General features: G+C 46.4%; 2 protein-coding genes across 2 annotated transcripts in view; one reads left to right on the plus strand and one right to left on the minus strand.

Annotated features, from left to right (window-relative positions):
* The window catches only part of rad17 (RAD17 checkpoint clamp loader component), a 23,639-nt gene extending 12,078 nt beyond the window's left edge, over positions 1-11,561 (minus strand). The window contains exons 1-10 of the mRNA XM_085181542.1: positions 11,464-11,561; positions 10,852-11,061; positions 6,902-6,973; positions 6,527-6,662; positions 5,482-5,618; positions 4,266-4,318; positions 2,422-2,547; positions 1,370-1,439; positions 1,173-1,293; positions 917-1,093 (exon numbers count right to left, since the gene is read on the minus strand). Of these exons, the coding sequence (XP_085037668.1) occupies positions 917-1,093; positions 1,173-1,293; positions 1,370-1,439; positions 2,422-2,547; positions 4,266-4,318; positions 5,482-5,618; positions 6,527-6,662; positions 6,902-6,973; positions 10,852-11,061; positions 11,464-11,505 (1,144 nt within the window). The 5' untranslated portion in view covers positions 11,506-11,561. The remainder of the gene's footprint in view (positions 1-916; positions 1,094-1,172; positions 1,294-1,369; positions 1,440-2,421; positions 2,548-4,265; positions 4,319-5,481; positions 5,619-6,526; positions 6,663-6,901; positions 6,974-10,851; positions 11,062-11,463) is intronic.
* Positions 11,562-11,956: 395 nt separating this feature from the next.
* Positions 11,957-18,066, plus strand: ak6 (adenylate kinase 6). The gene is made up of 6 exons (XM_085181561.1): positions 11,957-12,069; positions 12,147-12,215; positions 13,529-13,621; positions 14,098-14,156; positions 14,893-15,038; positions 17,512-18,066. Exons 2-6 carry the CDS (start codon positions 12,179-12,181, stop codon positions 17,699-17,701), a joined length of 525 nt encoding a protein of 174 aa, XP_085037687.1. The 5' UTR covers positions 11,957-12,069; positions 12,147-12,178; the 3' UTR covers positions 17,702-18,066.
* Positions 18,067-18,324: the final 258 nt, after the last annotated feature.

An 18,324-nucleotide genomic window follows, 5' to 3' on the forward strand; every position in this document is an offset into this window, starting at 1 on the left:
TGTTAGTCACAGAACAATTATATTAAAAACAGAACAGAAACTAAACTTTAGTGCACATCCCACAGGACAGCAGAGCGCTGACAGCGCGAGCACAGAGCCAGGAGGTCACCTGTAGTCAGCCTGCGATCCACAGCCACACCACTGCCAAAGCCCTGACACCCCTTCCACACCTGACACTTTCACTCACGACCACGTTTAGAGACAAATGAGAAGACTCAGGCAAGTCCACAGGACCGGATCAGGTGAGTCCTCGAGGCCTGTGCCCCTGTGCGGGTCTGTTGGCAACCCCACAGCCTGAGGGTCGTGACTCCCAACACACTCAAACTGATCCACAAGGCCAGTAACACCGTGGGCTGGAGCTGGAGCTTCTTAAGGTGGTGTCAGGTAAGGACGAGCTGGACAGTACCTCCACCCTTTACCATCTCTGCATGTGCTACAGAGGAAATATGGCCCAGTCTGATACACCTCGATGCAACATACTGGGATATTTATAATTACGACTCTTTGTATCTATTATTTTGTTACATTCTATAACTCTGTAATACATCACATCATGTAACAGTTTATTTAGTGACTGTGTCCTGTGACCTCATCATCTCCTCAGGATTTGATTTTAATGTTCTTGTAAATGTTGTTGTGACTGAGGATTGGCTCACACACACTCATCTACCTAAAATTATACAGCAGGGCCTCTTAATGACCCTTAACTGAAATGTGACTCCCAGCAGCTGCTCCACCCTGCTCAGTGGCAGAGTCAGTGGGTTAAAGACATAAAAAGAAAATAGCAGGTGTTTATTAGCTGAGTTTGTTCACTTGGATAAATGTGTAAGTTCTGACAAAGATCAGACATTTTACTGTTGCCACTGCAAAGAGGGCAAAAGCAGCAAAGAGGCAGCTGAAAGTGGGAGTGACCAACGTTTGCAGTGCAGGATCTTTCCCAGTGCTCTGAACAGGAAGAGAGCGGCATCCTTCCCTCCGATGGCGAGCTCCTCTTCCTGTTTGGACTTCTTCTTCCTCTGACTTGTTGTGGAGCCAGCTCTGCACACTGACCGGTCCTTCTTTGTCCTCCATAAACCTGTTTCCACTGACGCGGCTGAAAAGTTTTAGTGAGAATAAACTGAATCATCAGGATCAAAAGTCATTTATAGTAAATGTAACATTTGTATACTCACAGCTATCAGTGGCCAAACAGGAGAACTGGAGGCTGTTGATGGCACTGCGAATATCTCCTGAGCTTCCTGAACACAGCGTTTCCAACAGCGTCTGGTCTGGGACGCACATGCTTCTGCAGCTCTGCTTAGAACAGCACACGAACACAATGCAGACAACAAACACACACGTATGCAAATGACTGTGAACAGAGTCTCACCTTTGCTGCCTCCTGGGTGGAAATGCAAGTGAGAACCTTCATCATTGCTGTTGGAGCCACTGGATTAAAGCTGGAACACACACACAGACACACAACGCTGTTACACAATGAGGAACACAAACAGCTCTCTGGGCTTTGAGATGCACTAAATGTCACGATCGACTCTTTCAGGGCTGAATTCAAACATGAAAGCTGCAGCGGCGAACGCTCTGACACCACGCTGCACGTGTGAGGTCAGCAGTCACGTGGTCACGTGGTTGTTTGCACAATAGCACGCTAACTGGGTGCTGCGTCGTTTACATACCAAACATCTATGCACACTGATGTGCATCACCTGTGGAAGGTGATGCACATCAGCTAAACTCATGTGTAATTTTATGCATGCTGCATGATTATACATATTTAATGTTGCCACTAGGTGGCGCCTTAACGTGACCTCATATTGGTACGTAGATGCCTCCAGAGTCAGGCTGCCAATAAGCATGTAAAGGTCTGCGCCTTCCTGGCTGCTTCACCCCCAGTGCAGATGTCTGGTCTGCACTGGGGGGGCTCGTGGGTGTCCACAGGCCCACTGGGTGGGGCCTCCAGGCGAGCGAGCAGCGGCTGCTTGGTGCAGTTTGTCCCAGATCCAGACCGTCTGTCTGTCTGTCCCTTCACTGTGTGTCTGTAACTGAGTGGACGACTGGTGTTGGGACAATGTGCAGATGGGCCAAAGACTTGGGTCATCAGTGGGTGGGGGGGTCAAGTGTGAGTGACGGAGTAACTGAGCAAGTGGCCTTTGTGTGTGTAGCTGTAGCTGTGTCTGGGGCTTGCCCCCCCCCGGAAATACCCGCTGCCCCTCCCTGGGATGCCTATAGGTGGCCTCCCGCCCATCTTCTCCTGCTGCAATGGGCGCGCTGAGACGTGTGGTCTGATTTCACTGTGCATCCACATGTTCATCTTCCCAGGGTTCATTTCAGGCTCTGAATGCATAATTAGCTGCTTATTTAATAAATCGAGCTCTGACTACACAAACCAAGACCTGAAGTGTGTGTAACAGCAGTTTCCAGAACCTGATGCTGCTCATGCCCAGCTCCTCCTGGACGTCTTTGGGGAAAAGGAAGCGTGAACTGCTGTCTCCACTCAGGCTGTCTGACACGATGAACAGCAGGGGGCGCTGACTGGTCCTCACAAAACGCCTGAAAGACACAAGGACAGAATCTGAGAGCAGGAATCACACAGCACTGCTTTGACACAAACAGTATAAACTTACAGTGCAGTCAGTGTACAGACCACTGACTGCAGCAAGGCTTCGATCAGGCCAACCTGCTCCTAAATGTAATCTAGGAATGCTGGTGTAACTAAGTATTTACCCTGTAATACTACCTTCTTTTTTTCTTTTTTTTTTTTCCTTGCCTGTCCCATTTGGTTCTTTAGCCGTCAGAATTGTTGTCTGAAGACCAACAAGGAGACCCAATCCATTGGGTATCCTTGTAATCCTACCTTCAACACTGTGTGTTCAAAGAAATCATTGAAAGGACAGAAACTTGTTTGCTGTGTGAAAACAAATGAACTGTGAAAAATTGCAGGTATGATGAAAAGAAAGACACTTTCTGTCAGCACGACGAGGACGCGATCGTTGACTTTTCAGAGTGTTTAACACCATCAGGCCATCAGCTGACAGTGATGCAGGTGGATGTCGTGTCCTGGGTTGTTGATCACCTGACAGACAGACACAATATGTGCGTCTGACAGCGTGGTCGGTAGCACAGAGGAACCACGAGGGGCTGTCCTCTCTGTACGAGCCCTCCATCTGAAGCACACGCACACCCTGGTGTCACATCCTCTACTGAGGAAATGAGTCAAAATGATGTGAGGGGCACCTCGATTTCAATGTCTGTACTCAAAGGAGGAGATTTTAGGCAGCAGAGGAAATAGCAAAGCTGCAGAGCTGCAGTGACTACAGGGAGGTAAAGACTGGACCCCGAACACGCTGCTCTGCAGATGTGAGAGTGTTGATGCAGAAGTACAGAGAAGATCAGAAGGTCACTGTGTCGTTTACATGATGCTCTGGATTCATGTTGGTAGCACTGGTAGGTTCACTGGCTCTCATCCTAGTTCAGCTGAGTTTAAAAAGCCTCAGCAGTGGCTCTGTAACCTTTTCTAGAGTGATGAGCACGACTTTGTTTTTCAGCAGGTTCTTCTCACTGTGGCACCACGACAACCTACTTCAGTGAACTTCATCAGGTCTGTCAGTAATCACACCTCCATGTTGAAGCTGAACTTTCATCTTAATGTTGTTAATCACAGTTAATCCCTGATTTAACCAGTGGGGGCGATTACTTCCTCCACAGCACAGGTGACGGACTCCAGGCCTCGAGGGTGAGATCTAAAACCTGCAGGACACCAGCCCTTGAAGCCTGGAGTTCCCCATCCCTGGTCTAGAGCATGTGCAGTATGTTTCCCACGTCATGGAAGTCGCTGTAAACAAATTTCACATTAGGGGCAGAACTCAATACATCTGCCGAGTCTGTCTATAACAGGGGTGGGCAACTCCAGGCCTCGAGGGCCGGTGTCCTGCAGGTTTAGATGTGTCCTTGAACCAACAGCTGATTTAAACGGCTAAGTGACCTCCTCAGCATGTCTTGAAGTTCTCCAGAAGCCTGGTAATGAACTAAACATCTGATTCAGGTGTGTTGACCCAGGGTGAGATCTAAAACCTGCAGGACACCGGCCCTCGAGGCCTGGAGTCCGACACCCCTGCTCTACAGTCGGTAATGTGTTTGGATAGTTTTTACCCTAATAAATAAAATCATTTAAGAACTGCAGGTTGCATTTATTTGTTGATGCTCTGTCTGACATGAAAATGTGTTTGAAGATGTTTGTCATGGCACAGAGTCCTGGGATCAGGTCTTACCTCAGGACCTCATGCAGGGCTCCGGGCTGCCTGTAGAACTGGTTTGGCAGATCCTGCAGAGGCACACGTGAGTATAACGCATGTTAAACATAACTGCTTTACACCACTATACAGTTTATATGCATCAGTTAATAATAATAATGGATTGCATTTATATAGAGCTTTACAATTCCACTATTCATTCACTCTCACATTCACACACTGGTGGAGGCAGCTACAGTTGTAGCCACAGCTGCCCCGGGACAGACTGACAGAGGCGAGGCTGCCATATCGCACCATCGGCCCCTCTGGCCAACACCAGTAGGCGGCAGGTGAAGCGTCTCGCCCAAGGACACAACGACAGAGACAGATCTGGGGATCAAACCGGCGACCTTCTGATCACAAGATGAGCTCCCCAACCCCCTGAACCACAGTTAGGCAATATTGTGTTAAAGTAAAAGACAACATTAAAAATGAAAACAACAGCACAGATCAGCAGGGATCATATGCAGCACTGTGGTGTCTATGGGACCTTTCATTCAGTGGCTGAGCCCATGTGGGCGCCACGAGTCTGCAGACTGTGGCGTCTCTGCTGAAGGGCAGCATTGAGCTCTCACAGGGCTGTTTGACTCGTCCACGTGTCAGACGGGTCTCACACTGCACGTCCTCAAACACTCATTAAATAAATGATGCAACTCGAGTGTTTGTGTTGCTGCTCGTGTCTCTGAGTCTTTGTGGCGCACCGCGGGGAGTCTGGTGTTGACGGCGAGCGTCCGACGGCTCTTTTTGTTTCTCATTAGTGACTTCTGTCCTTACTCTTTCACACGCCTCGTGGTCGGTGCCTGTACTGGGACCAGTTAGCGGCACTGTACAGTTTTCTGCTTTCATAACTGAGCCGTGTTATAGACGCAGACTCCTCGATGTGTTAGTGACCCCTGCACACTGCCAGTGAAGAACGAGTGAACTGTGTGACAGCACAAATCCCGGAGCATAACACGAGACGATGAATCGCAGCGCTGTTTCCACACCAGAGTACTTCTGTTAAATACGTTACATGTGCTGAGCCGTGCCTTCGACATCACCATGAATAACGGGGGATTTCTAACCTGCCTTCCAGCCTGAGCGATGAGGAAATGAAGCAACAATCAAACTGAAATACAGACCATAATATCTTCCCACAGCTGTACAGTCGTATGAAATGAACAGCAGTGAAACACTGGAGTAGTCTGTGTCATACCTCCACCAGGATGAGCTTGTTGTGCGTGACTCCTCCATCTCCTGCCATCTTCAGGCAGCTGTATTTGTTGGCTCTGAGCAGGAAATCCTGGAACTGTGACGACTGCGAGCTGCAGGAGAAGCCGTTCATTCGCCACTCTGGTAAAAGTTCAGAGCATCAGAGACGAGAAGCAGAAGTCTGTGTGCTACAGTGTAGGCAGCGTGGTCGTCTGTTAGCACTGGTCACTCTGCCCCCACACCCTCCAGCTCTATATGTTTGGTTACCTGAGGAGTAATCACCTGAGGAGTAATCACCTCCACACATGAGAACACAGACTCTTTGGTATGATGTGCTATCTGGTTAACATTTCTAGACTTCCTGATGAGCAGCGGTTTGCTCAGTGCAGATAAACTTCGCTCTCCATCTGCAACATCTCACATTTGCCAAAATGTCCTAATTTAGCACAAGTAAAGAAATAAGGAGATTTGTCTCTGTCAGTTACTTTGTTGTTGCAATGCTTCTTGTATGAATCTGATGCAGCTGGAAAGCCTGTTTATGACGCTTTAAACGGTGCCGATGGCGTCATCCTGCTACTGACTTTTGTTTAGTGCAGTTTATTGGTCTGAAGAAACGATAACATCAACAACTGACAATTTATTAAACACACAGGCAGCAGTGGAGGAACCACACACAGCTACAGCAGCTGGGAGCTGCCTCTGTGCTGGTCACACTGCTCCACTCCACGCTCACAGCTGCTGTTATTCACCAATCCTGGGGCAGAAGAAGCTGTTTGGCTGACAGAAGATTTGCAAATACAACATTGGAGCCCACAGATGTATTTTCCTAACAAACGAGGCCCCGTGTAAGGGCCGATAAACAGGCTTTCACAGCAGTAACACACCAAACACATTCTTTCTTCATTGTTCCAGTTCAGACAGAAACTGATTATCCTGTTAAATGAATTCGCATTAGTAAGCACAGGTGAGGGCTGAACTTCTACAGGTAACATCTTCATGCTGATGACTGTCCCACTGACACGTGTAAGGACAGACAGATGTTTCCTCACCATGACTGCTGCTGTACGCTTCTAGGTTTGTGGGACTGATCCACTCCTGAACCCTGAGGCCCATCTCCAGGGACAGCACGCGGACTGTGGCCGTCTTTCCACAGCCCGACGGCCCCGTCAGCAGCAAAATACCGCTCTGTAGATGAAAGGCTCAAACTGAATCTCCGACTTTACAGCCTCCTCAGACAACAGGGCCTAAAATGATCACGACTCAGGCTGAGCCACATGTCCACACAGGGACAGTCTGGTTTCCACCAGCAATCACTCATTTTCTCTTTGTCAGGGAGGATGAAGCATTATTATCTCTGTTACTCAAAGAACAATCAGAGCATAAACTGCTTGAACGTGATTCACTCAGTGTAAGGATGCAGTTACCTTTGTGTTGGTGTGAACTCTGATCCACTTCTCCACTTCCTCAATCTTCTTCTTGTGGACGGCTAGTTCAGCCTGCAGAGAGGGACACAAACCGCTCAGTACACAGTCAGCGTCAACACCTCGTCACAAACACAGGATCGTTCATCTTCCACACAAACACAACCAAACCTGCAACAACTGACAAACATTAATACAGATTTAGTCTCACAAGGCCTTTAAACTTCAAATGAACTTCTCCCGAGTGCTGATTGGCCAAACCTACAAACACACTGTTCAAAAAATGAAAGGAACACATTGATCAGATCTCAATGGAGAGAAATCGTCCTGTAGATCTACACTGACTGTAACGTGTCGGGAATTAGTCAAAATCAGTCTATAGACACGTCAAAGTCAAAGTGGGAAAATGACAGTTTGTAATGGCCCCTGCAGGCAAACCTGACACAGCATGCTCTGAGATGAGCTGTGGGAGACCTCAGACAGGCCATCACTGAGCTCATGGACAGCTGCTGGCTGGCAGCATCAGATGGAACAAAAACTGAGGCTACGTTCACTCTGCAGGTCTTAATGCTCAATTCAGATTTTTTGATCAAATCAGATTTTTTTGTCTGCTCGTTCACACTACAAATAAAATGTGACAGCAAACGCGCTCTAGTGTGACGCTCAAAGCAGCGCATGCGCAAAAGAAGACGTCACACACAACGCGCTCTGTTTAGACCCAGAGCAACAGTATTGTTTGACTGATGACCTTAATATAAAGACTTCGGACTTTACGTTTCCCAATTTGCTTTAAGTTATAAAGTTATTTTATCTACATTTGGCCTAATAATGATCCTTACTGCTGTTTTAGAGGAGCGGAGCTTCAAAGGATAGCTGCAGATTTCTGTCAGAATCTGCAGATTATACAGAACAAATAAAATGTTCACGTTGTCTTCCCAACAGTTTCGCTGGATGGACAGGAAGTGTTCACGATGTCTTCTCCGGCGCTGATAATTGGCGTCTGTCTTGTGTCAGTGACGTAAAAAACGGATTTAATGCGACGTGACCGTCAAACAGCAGCTTTCTAAAACATCAGATATGTATCTGATTCAGCACCACATACCAAAGTGACCCAGATCAGATTTGTGCCGTTCACACTGTCACACCATTATCGGATAGATGGTCGCAGAGGGTCAGAAAAGTCGGATTTGATGCGCTTTCGCCTGCAGTGTGAACGTAGCCTTAACATCCCAGAGGTGTTCTTTTGGATTTGTGTCATTTAGCCTGGGGGCCAGTCAATACTATCCTCCAGGAGCGACTGCATACTCTCACCACATGAGGCTGGGCGTTGTTGTGCACCAAGAGGAGCCCACTGCACCAGCACACAGTCTGACCATCGGTCCAAGGGTTCCAGCCCAGCACCTAATGACAGCCAGGGCGCTGTTGCTTACCCTGCAGAGGTCTGTGCGTCCCTCCATGGGTATACCTCCTCACGCCACCGCTGAACCACCAGCAAACCAGTCATGCTGAATGACTTTACAGGGAGGTTCTCCACAGGTTCTCGAGACCCATTATGTCTACCACATGTGCTTTCAGCTCCAAGCCTGCTCTTATGGCGTCAGAGGTGCCAATTCTGGAGCTCGATGGTAAATGCCAATCAGGCTTCATGGTGCCAGGCAGCGAGCACAGGGTCCACTAGAGGACACCGGGGCCTCGGCTAACCCTCGGAAGTCTAATTCTGATTGCTTGGTCAGAAACATTTTTTGTAGCTCTCACAATGCTCATCGATACTGGCCCTGCTGACAGGTTAAGGACCTTTACGGCCTTGTCCAGCTCTCCTAGAAGAACTGCCAGCCTCCTGGATTCTCCTCCAGCTGTGCTGGGAGATGCAGCAATGCTAATGTATTGATGTGCCATCCTGGACCATGACTACAGCCTCTGTAGGGTCCAGGTGCAAGGCTCGCAAAATCGCTAGCCCGACGTTCCGGAGCTAGCGCTTTTTCCAGTCGGGCTACCAAAATCTATCTCTGCCCTGCCCGTCGGGCTATCATAGAAAGGAAAAATCTATGTCAATGCTTTTGCATTCTTTCGGAAATGTAGCTGGGTAATTATGTCATTGGCATCGGTGAGCCAGAATTTGCGCTTGTTTTTTGCTTTCACTTTGCAATCGCGCGAACTGTGTATAGAGAGCGACAGCACTGATTGGTGAGTGATGATAATTTGCGCACCAATTCCTCTGACATCGTCTTATCAATCGTTAGCTTACTATGCAAACATGACAAGTGAAATCTCCCGCAGCTTAAACATGTGAGAGGTTGATCGCGCAGAGAATCGCTGAGAGTTATGTGAGTGCGTGTGTAAAAGCAGCAGGATATATATTTTAGTTCTGCTGAGCCAAATAAGACAGGTCAGGGTGAAGAAGTGACAGCCAAAGAAAAGCTTACCACAAAACGGAAAAGTTATGACAAATCAGACTATAAGGCAAAAAGAAAGTGCAGCTTTATGGTTTCATGGACAAAAGAATTTCTGTGGCTGCAATATGACGAGCTAAATAACCAGGGCTGCACATAAGTGGTCTGCAGGTGCGCATTCACTGTCAAAATAAAAAACGCGCACAAGATAAGAAGTTGCAACGCGCGTTTGCGTACATAAGATTTTCAGGAGGAGGACAGACATTTGTTTAGAACTCTTAAAGATGTTGAAGAAGCTCCTTTAAGCAATTACTTTGGTGTGCGCGTTGCAACTTCTTATCTGGTGCACGTCTTTTATTTTGACAGCGAATGCGCACATGCGACCACTTATGTGCACCCGTGTAAATAACATAATGTTCTGCCGGGTGTGTTGTTGGTTTTCCCTCGATTTCTGAGTCGACAAGCACCTTTGTTACTGGGACCAGTAATTTTATGAAAGGCCCCCATTAGAACCCATGAGAAATGCAAGAAATGCATTATTGCTCAGTCTGCAATATCTTTCCCAGAACAAACACCAATTGCAAATAACATACTAAAAATAAACCTGAAAAATCTGTTTAGAACAGCTACTATGTTGCACAGAGTGAACTACCACTGGCACAATTTAGCAGTCTTGGCAAACTTAAAAAAAAAGCAAATGGCCTCGATCTTGGTTCCACTTGCCTCTTACCCGTGACTTCAGTGGAAATTTCAAATTCAGGATCTGACACAGATTCATGTCCTACACAGTTCTTACATGTTCATAGAAATTTCTGTTCAATTAGAACCAAGTATTTGAGTTGATGATTGTAATTTTATACAATGTTGTAATTTGTGTTTCAACAATTTTTTGATTAATGTTTTGTTTCCATTACAATATTATACTTTAATGTATAATATTGTAAAGGAAACAAAACATCAATCAAAAAACTGCTCCCTTTTTTATTCGGGCTACTTAAATTTATTTTGGGCTACCAAAAACTGAAGAGTCCCTGCCCGAAGGGCTACCAGGGATTTTGAAATTTTGCGAGCCCTGAGGTGTCACCTCGTGTTACTGGTTGAGACAACGAGCCCAGACAAATGCAAAAACAAAAGAGATGAGGTGTAACTATCAGGGACCTCCACCTGTAAAACCACTCTGGTTTGGGAGTTGTCTCGTTGTTGCCCCTCTGGCTCACCTGTTACTAATTTCAGTAACACCAAAGCAGCTGAAACTGATCAACAGATCAAAACTTACTGTCCTGATGCTTTATTCTGATTAAACAGTCTTTCTGTGACTGGACTCCAGTCTACAGTTACCCCTGCTGAGAGGCGACCAGCATCACTGGGTACACTTGTGAGTTCAGCTCAGAGCAGTTTTCTTGCAGACCCTGAGTGGGTACCAGAAGGTTTCCCATCAGGGGACTCCATCGTGCTATGCAGGGCCTTGAAAGCTCATGACAGCACGCCGGACTTGAACCTGAGCTGTTGTGGGTGGACTGTGTTGTGAAGGGCAGTTTGTACATGACAAGCAAAGGTGCTGACCTGTGAGCGGGGTGAGTATTTGTCCACCCAGGGCTCATTCTGGTCCAGTTGAGACGACTCTTTGAGCAGGTAGGAGACGCTAGCTTCTCTTTTCCTCTTCCTCTTTATCTCAGCCTTGGAGCATAAAACAGGGTTGCCATTTCTTCTTCCAGACAGAGAAGAACATTCCTCTCTCAAATCAATAAAGGACGGATCCACCCAGTGGTTTGCCTGTTATATAAATAGGAAGTAGAGCAGGGCGATATGACCAAAAATATTTATCACGATATACATTTGAAAATTTGCGATAAGATATAACTGACGATATAATTGATTTGACAATTTGCTGGTCTTAAGTATTTGAGGTGTGTATTAGCACGTCAGAGTGGTTATTGTACGATCCTAAATGTTGGGTCAGTGCTGGCTGGGCTGTATGAAAGAAGCATCAGAGTTTTGAAGTTTAGTGACATAAATATATTTAAACCAAACAGAAACTCTACTCTGGACCCTCCTCATCCAAACAACGTCACATGGACGTGGATTATAAATGAAGCGTAATAAAGTAACAGTTTCTATTCTTCCTGTTTGCAGTGTGACCCCACTGACCCCGGGCTCCCGTACTGTGTTACTTACCCTGCGCTCAGCAGCTTTATCTGCCACAGAAAGCTTGTTCATCCTTAAAGCTGCTGTTTCCCATAGAGAGCAGTATAACAGTGAAGGACTGGAGACCTGAACAGCTGCTGGCGACGACACAGAGAGAAACAGCCCGTAAATATCGCAGCACTCGGGACAACAATACCTTTAACTTACTGCGTCTGTTCGTTAAGCCACAGAGACTCAGGACCTCTGTCAACTGTCAAACTCATAACAAACGTCTCTCGGGCTACTGTTGTTTAGCTAATTACACATTTTACAGTTTATACTCGGACGGCAGCTTCTGTTAAGCTAATATAACATCGCTTTACCTCGTACGAAACACGCCTGGCTTCTCGGAGATTCGCACTCGTGTCCGGGTACAAAGGAAACTTCAGTTTAAATCAATCACACGTTTCAGCGCTGCCACACACTTCGTGCCGAGCTGTAAAATTTAAACTCCGACAACTAATTGTCTAACTGTCGCTAACTGACTGCAACTGACGTAATATTGACGTAAAGCTTCAGTTTACGGCAGTGGAGTCAGTCCGGTTATAGCGTACAACAAAACAAAGTTTTACATCGAACTGGTTCCCAGTTTTCCAGGTTTGTTAGTTAACTGTGGCCGTTACTGGTGTGACTGGAACGACGTGGAGGAATAACAGCACTGCTCTGACTTTCAGGTGTCGATCAGCAAACACGTGTCTGCGGAGCTATGAAGACGAAGAAGCAGCCAAACATCCTGCTGACAGGTTTGGTGCATTCATATACCCGGTTACTCTCTGCAGGTGACCCTGCTGTAGACGTGAAGCCTGCGCTGTGGTTACGTTGGGTAGTTAGTGTTCAACATGTTTGTGATCACGGGAGGTGAGAACGTGATCTGATCTCAGCCATCACGTCCTGTGGAGCTGCAGCTGCGACAATAACGATGATAAAAATGGTGTGCAGTGTATTTGGATGCTGTTAGATTTGAACCCGTCCCACGCACACAGAGGGGCGACATGATGAACAACCCCAGTAATTGTGTCATGGGGTATACTTTTGGAGCGTTTGCCGCTTGGACCCACGTGTCACCAAAGTTATTCTGACTGATTCTACGGTGAAACGTGTCTGTTCGCGTGGAGCTGCCGTCCCCACTATGCTCGAGCCTCCGTGCACGCGGGGAGGATGAAGTGCTGTGTTTTGGAGCAGGGCATGTGCTTACTGCCAGAGCACACTGACGCTGTTCCAGCAGCTTCAAGTCCATTTAGCATCTATTATTTATCTTTACTATAGTTCCCCCTTTAAACATGTGAGTAACCTACTAACCCGTTATATAATCAAAGGTACAATAACCATGGGCATTAATGTCATGATAACCTGGGGCTTCCAATGGGGGGGGGCCTCGTGTGGACCTGATTGACCTGAGGCACCAACCAGAGCGCAGCAGGGTGCGAGGGCTCACCTGTGATGGCCCTGGTTTTCCTGAGACAGGAGGATCTGGCGATTGTCTCCAGACTTTTTTGGTCGGTGTTAATTATGCTCTGTGCAGCCTTCCTCTTCTCAGTGGGTCTTGAGGACAAACGCCAGGCAGTAGGAGAGCATGCGCTCCACTGAGGAGCAGTAGGAGGCCAGCAGCAGCTCCTGGTCCAGGTTCTTCTTCCTGAGGACACAGAGGACGTGTAGCTGCTTCTGGGCCTTCTTCACCAGGGTGATGGGTCCAGCTGAGATGTTGGTGCCCAGAAACCTGAAGGTGTTCTCTGTTTTTAATGAGAGGGGCGTGTCTGTGCCTCCTGAAGTCAGTTATGAGTTAAATGGGTAAACTAGATGGTCAACAGAAGATTAAAATACCATCACTATCACTACTTTATAGCCTCGAGTCACAGCAGAGACGTTCACAGCAGTAGCACCAGTATCACTGTATTTCTTACTGAATGATTAAATGCCAGGTGGGGAGCTGAAGAACAAAACTGAGCATTTTACTGCAGAATCAATCGGAAGGCTCATCACCAGATGGGATAAAGTCAAATCTTTAATATAGACTAACTTTGAATTTGAATTCAGCTGTTAACTCTTCTTCCTACAGGGACTCCCGGAGTTGGAAAAACCACTCTAGGAAAGGAACTGGCCCAGCGCACGGGGCTGACCTATGTCAACATAGGAGACCTGGCCCAGGAAGGTAAAGGAACTAATGGACACTAAGACAGAAACATCTACCAGGACAAAGTGTTCCTGATCATTCTGAGAATAAACTAGTGTTGTGACACAAAGGCTGACTGTGGAGGTGACGGCTGTCACAGCTGCTGTGCCCTCACAGATCTCCTCTGGTACATGAGTGGAACAGACTCATCGTATTGTTTCTCCTGATGTCACACACATGATTTGTGTTGCACGAGGGCGGAGCCATCAACATCCTGGCATTTGTCCCCGTCCACTCTGACCAGGTGCAGCTGTCTGCACCATCTTTTCCATGTTCTTGTACTTACAGCACACTGTGACCCAAAGCAGGAATCATGTTCTCGGTACAATTATTACACTTTCACTAACTCGTCTGCACAAAGTGATTTACAGCCAATGATTCTGTTGATGGCCCTGCTTTCAATCACACTGAATCTGAACTCTGCATATGAAACATGGATCTTTTTTCCCCCCCAGGACAACTGTTTGATGGATATGATGACGAGTACCAGTGCCCCATTTTGGATGAGGACAGGGTGAGTGAACGTCCACACTGGACTGTAGAGCAGAGAAACACAACGATGTCTGAGGCAGACAGATTACAGAGAGATTCAGCATTTATACTCACCAGTACCTGCTACCTGCTACTTTTTCAAAGAGCATCCCACCAGTTACTCAGTCAGTGACGTCACTTGATGAGTCATGAGAGCGACTCCTTCCTGAAAATCCAAACCACTTTTTTTTTAATGCCCAACAATGAGCACAAACGCAGTCTGACAACAACCCTCAGACCAGCAGCAGGAAGGTCTTTGAAAGAGAAAATGATCAGATCTGTGAGCTGAAGGTAATAACTGTGCATAAATGATCAGGTGGATGCATTTGTAAAATGATTGCTTCTTATTTGTGTGTGTTCATGTGTACATCTTAGTTTACGCCTGTGGAGCACATTGTAAGCATCTGCAGCCTTTTGGAGACACATTTCTCTCCATCATTAAAGCAGGGGAAGAAAGAGGGCCTGTGACTGTGTTCACAGCTGTTAGATGTGCTGAGCTTTATTAAATATCATTATTACATAAATGATAAATGTCTGGATATTCTGCCACAGCACACTTTGGTTTCCCCTCTCAGAGCCCACCTCCCCACTAAGTTGATGGATTTCTGTTTATTCTTTCTAGCAGAATTTTGCTGCTTGCAGAAAAACAAACGTTTTGCTAACAGGTAGATTGTCGTGTGCATCGAGTGTCAGTGTTGCAGCTTGTTGGTGTTCTGCAGGTGGTGGATGAGCTGGATGAAAAGATGAGTGACGGAGGCGTGATCGTGGACTATCACGGCTGTGACCTGTTCCCCGAGCGCTGGTTCGACATCGTTTTTGTCCTGCGCACAGACAACACACAGCTGTATACTCGACTGGAGGCCAGGTAACAACACCTGGGTTTGTTTCTGCTTGCAGAGCGTTCATCACAGCGCTGCCATGTTACAGGCTCCACAGTGGACTACACTCAGTGTTCACATCAGACCTCAGAATGACAAAGTAACACAAGCTGAAATTCTTGCAGATTTATTAAAAATAAAAAAAACAAATGTAACACGCACATAAGCCTTTGCTCGAAACGTTGTTGAGTCACCTTTGGCAGTATGAGTACGATGCTACGAGCCTGGTGTGTCTATTTCTGCACATTTCTCCAGATTTCTTTGCAGAGCCTCTCCAGCTCCATCAGCTTTATCAGGCCTGTGCAGAGACGTTCAGTGGGGCTCACCGGGCTCCTGTCACTCCTTTGTTATCTTGGCTGTGTGGTTCAGTCTTTGTTTCATCAGACCACACACTTCAGTTTCTCGTGGTCTGAGTCCTTCAGGTGACACTTGGCCAGTTCACAGTGGGCTGTCATGTACCTTTAACCGAGGAGCAGCTTCTGTCTGGCCACTTCAGGGCTGATTGATGTTATCCTCTCTCCACAAAGCCACACCGGAGCTCTGTCAGAGGGATCATCGGGTTCTTGGTCCCCTCCCTGACTCAGCCCTTTCTGAATGAATCGCTCAGATTGGAAGAGTCCCGCTGGTTCCTTTGTTGGTGGCTCTGGGTGCAGATACAGTCCTCTGAGGTCTCAGACAGTTCCTTAGACTCCATGGACTGGTTTGTGCTCTGACGTTTACCTTATATAGACAGGTGTGTGTCCAAGTCCGGTCAAACAGGTGGATTCAGCCAACTTACAGAAACATCTGACAGATGATCAGTGGAAACAGGACGACTGTGATTACTTATCTATTAGGGGTGCAACGATACTCGTATCGATATTGAACCGTTCGATACAGTGCTTTCGGTTCGGTACGCATATGTATGAACAATACAAAATTTTTAATTTATTTTATCAACTTTTCTTCTGACGATGCTGTCCGTGTTGAGCGCTCAGTGGATCTGCGCTCGACTACTCCGCCTAGGCTGCACTGTCGAGCGCAGATCCACTGAGCGCAGGGCAAGCTAGCGAGACAGAAGCTAAGCTCGTTGCAACATGGCAAATTGAACCTCCCCCACCCTCATTCAGATCTGGCGTTTGGAACTATTTTGTGACGTATGACCCTGAAGGTAAGCGCGTCATGGACTAAAGTAAAACAGTATGTTGGATGTGCCAGCAATGCTCAATTACATTGGTGGGAACTAGTGTGTTAGCGCAGTTAGCTCGTTAACGTGTTTGCCGTCCAGCCCCACGCACGGGGTGATCCGCGGTAGCTCGTTAACGGAGATTTGCCGTGTTGTGGCGTTAACATAATTTCAGATTAACGCTGACAGCACTAGTGGGAACACAACGAATATGACTGCACATTTACTCCGACATCATCCTCGTGCAAAGACAAGTGGAAGCAGACAAAAACAACAAGCACGCATGCTACAAACTTTAGCCGAGTCATTTAGACAGCCGTTAGCACATGATTCTCCTTATGGGGACCTGATATGTTTAATATGCTGCTGAGAATATAGCCCAGAAGAAGCGTATAGTAGAGCTTTTATTTTGGAAAGAGACATTTCTCTGTAATAAACTCTTTTACAAAGATGAGGGATTTCTCCATCAGATTTATTATTTTATTACTTTGTTGTTTCAGCAACATTAAATTTAAAAACTGTACTTTTGAGAAAAAATATATATTTATAATTTTAATAAATGACAAATTAAAAAAGGGCATGAACATTTTCTTGTATCGAAAAAATATCGAACCGTGAATTTTGTGTCTCGTTGCCCTGTTAGCTACATGTTTTTGTTTTTAAAACATTTGGAAGAATTTAAAGCAAAGCCGTTGCACTCTGTGCAGAATTACAGGTGCGAGTGGAATTTGAAGAGTTTTGAAATGAGGCTGCAACATGACAGCGTTTGATTTGGAGGGAAACACATTTGCTGCTGAAGTGAAAACTGAGATTTCTGATTCATGAATGAATCATAGTTAAATAATGTGATAGTTCTTCACTACAGTGTTAGCCTGCAGTACGCTACACTGGTTTTGTCATTGAATTATTACGTAGCATATGGCAGCTATTAACAGTTTAAATTTAAAACGGTGCTTTTGAAGCTGTGACACCGTCTGCTTGGACAAACACATGATACCTCTGTGGCTGGGAGCCCAGACACATGGCTGCCTGCAGCTCCAAGCTCTAACCAGCTTCAGCACCTTCTGCATACAGACGAGAGCAGAGCTGTCACTGCTCGTCGTAAATGTAGCTCTATCATAGGCACCACAGTCATTCTCTACTACTGCATAATGACTGTGAACATGTGGCTGAGCCATCCAGGTTCTAGGAATAGCAAGTGCCGTGAGACTTGTCTCCCTGTCTCTTTGTATTTGAGTGATAATTCATCGTTTTAACCATTGAACAGTTGTCCCTGTCTTCTTTGTGACTGAAAGGGGCTACACGGGAAAGAAGCTGCAGGACAATGTGCAATGTGAGATCTTCCAGACCATCTATGAGGAAGCCATGGAGGCCTACAGTAAGGAGATTGTCCACCAGCTTCCCAGCAACACTCCTGAGGACATGGAGCACAACCTGGAGCAGATCGTGCATTGGACTGAACAGTGGATGAAGGACCATAACTAGGAGGTGACCTCATTGGGTCAACAAGAGTCAACAATTAAAACCTGAATTGTATCATTTCTGAATCTGCGTTTACTGTCATATTGAGCAACAGCTTTGAATTTGTTTGTATTTTCTTTCCAATGGCCCAACTTTCTTGTAATTGGTCTTCAGCAATAGTTCAACTTTCAAAGTGTCTCTTTGGACAGTGCCTGCTTTCGCACTCAGTTTTTATCCAGTCTTTGTACAGTTTTCAGAAAGCATGTTGTTTAGCTACATGACGCTGACCTATGAATCAATCCTAACTGAACGAATGAATCAGTGTTGTCTACATTTAGATGGAATTCTATGACAGACAAGGCAAATAAACCGTTGTAATTGGATCTTTAGGCATTTTGCTACTAGCCACACAGTTTGTTCTCATGTTGTTAGTTCAATCTGTGATTAAAGGCCAAAGAAAGCAGCGTTTGACGTAGGTACTCAACCATTGGTGAAGTTCTCCAAGGAAAGATAACCAGCCCACCAGGATTCCTCTGCCCATAGACACCCCAGAGAAGCCTGGCCTCTGTGGCCTGATCCCACAACAGCTCCTGGAGCACATACAGCTGAAAGCTACAGACTGTCAGCATGCTGGGTTGTATAGGGGC

This window comes from Neolamprologus multifasciatus, chromosome 12 (genome assembly GCF_963576455.1).
Source record: "Neolamprologus multifasciatus chromosome 12, fNeoMul1.2, whole genome shotgun sequence".
In the NCBI taxonomy this organism is placed as follows: domain Eukaryota; kingdom Metazoa; phylum Chordata; class Actinopteri; order Cichliformes; family Cichlidae; genus Neolamprologus; species Neolamprologus multifasciatus.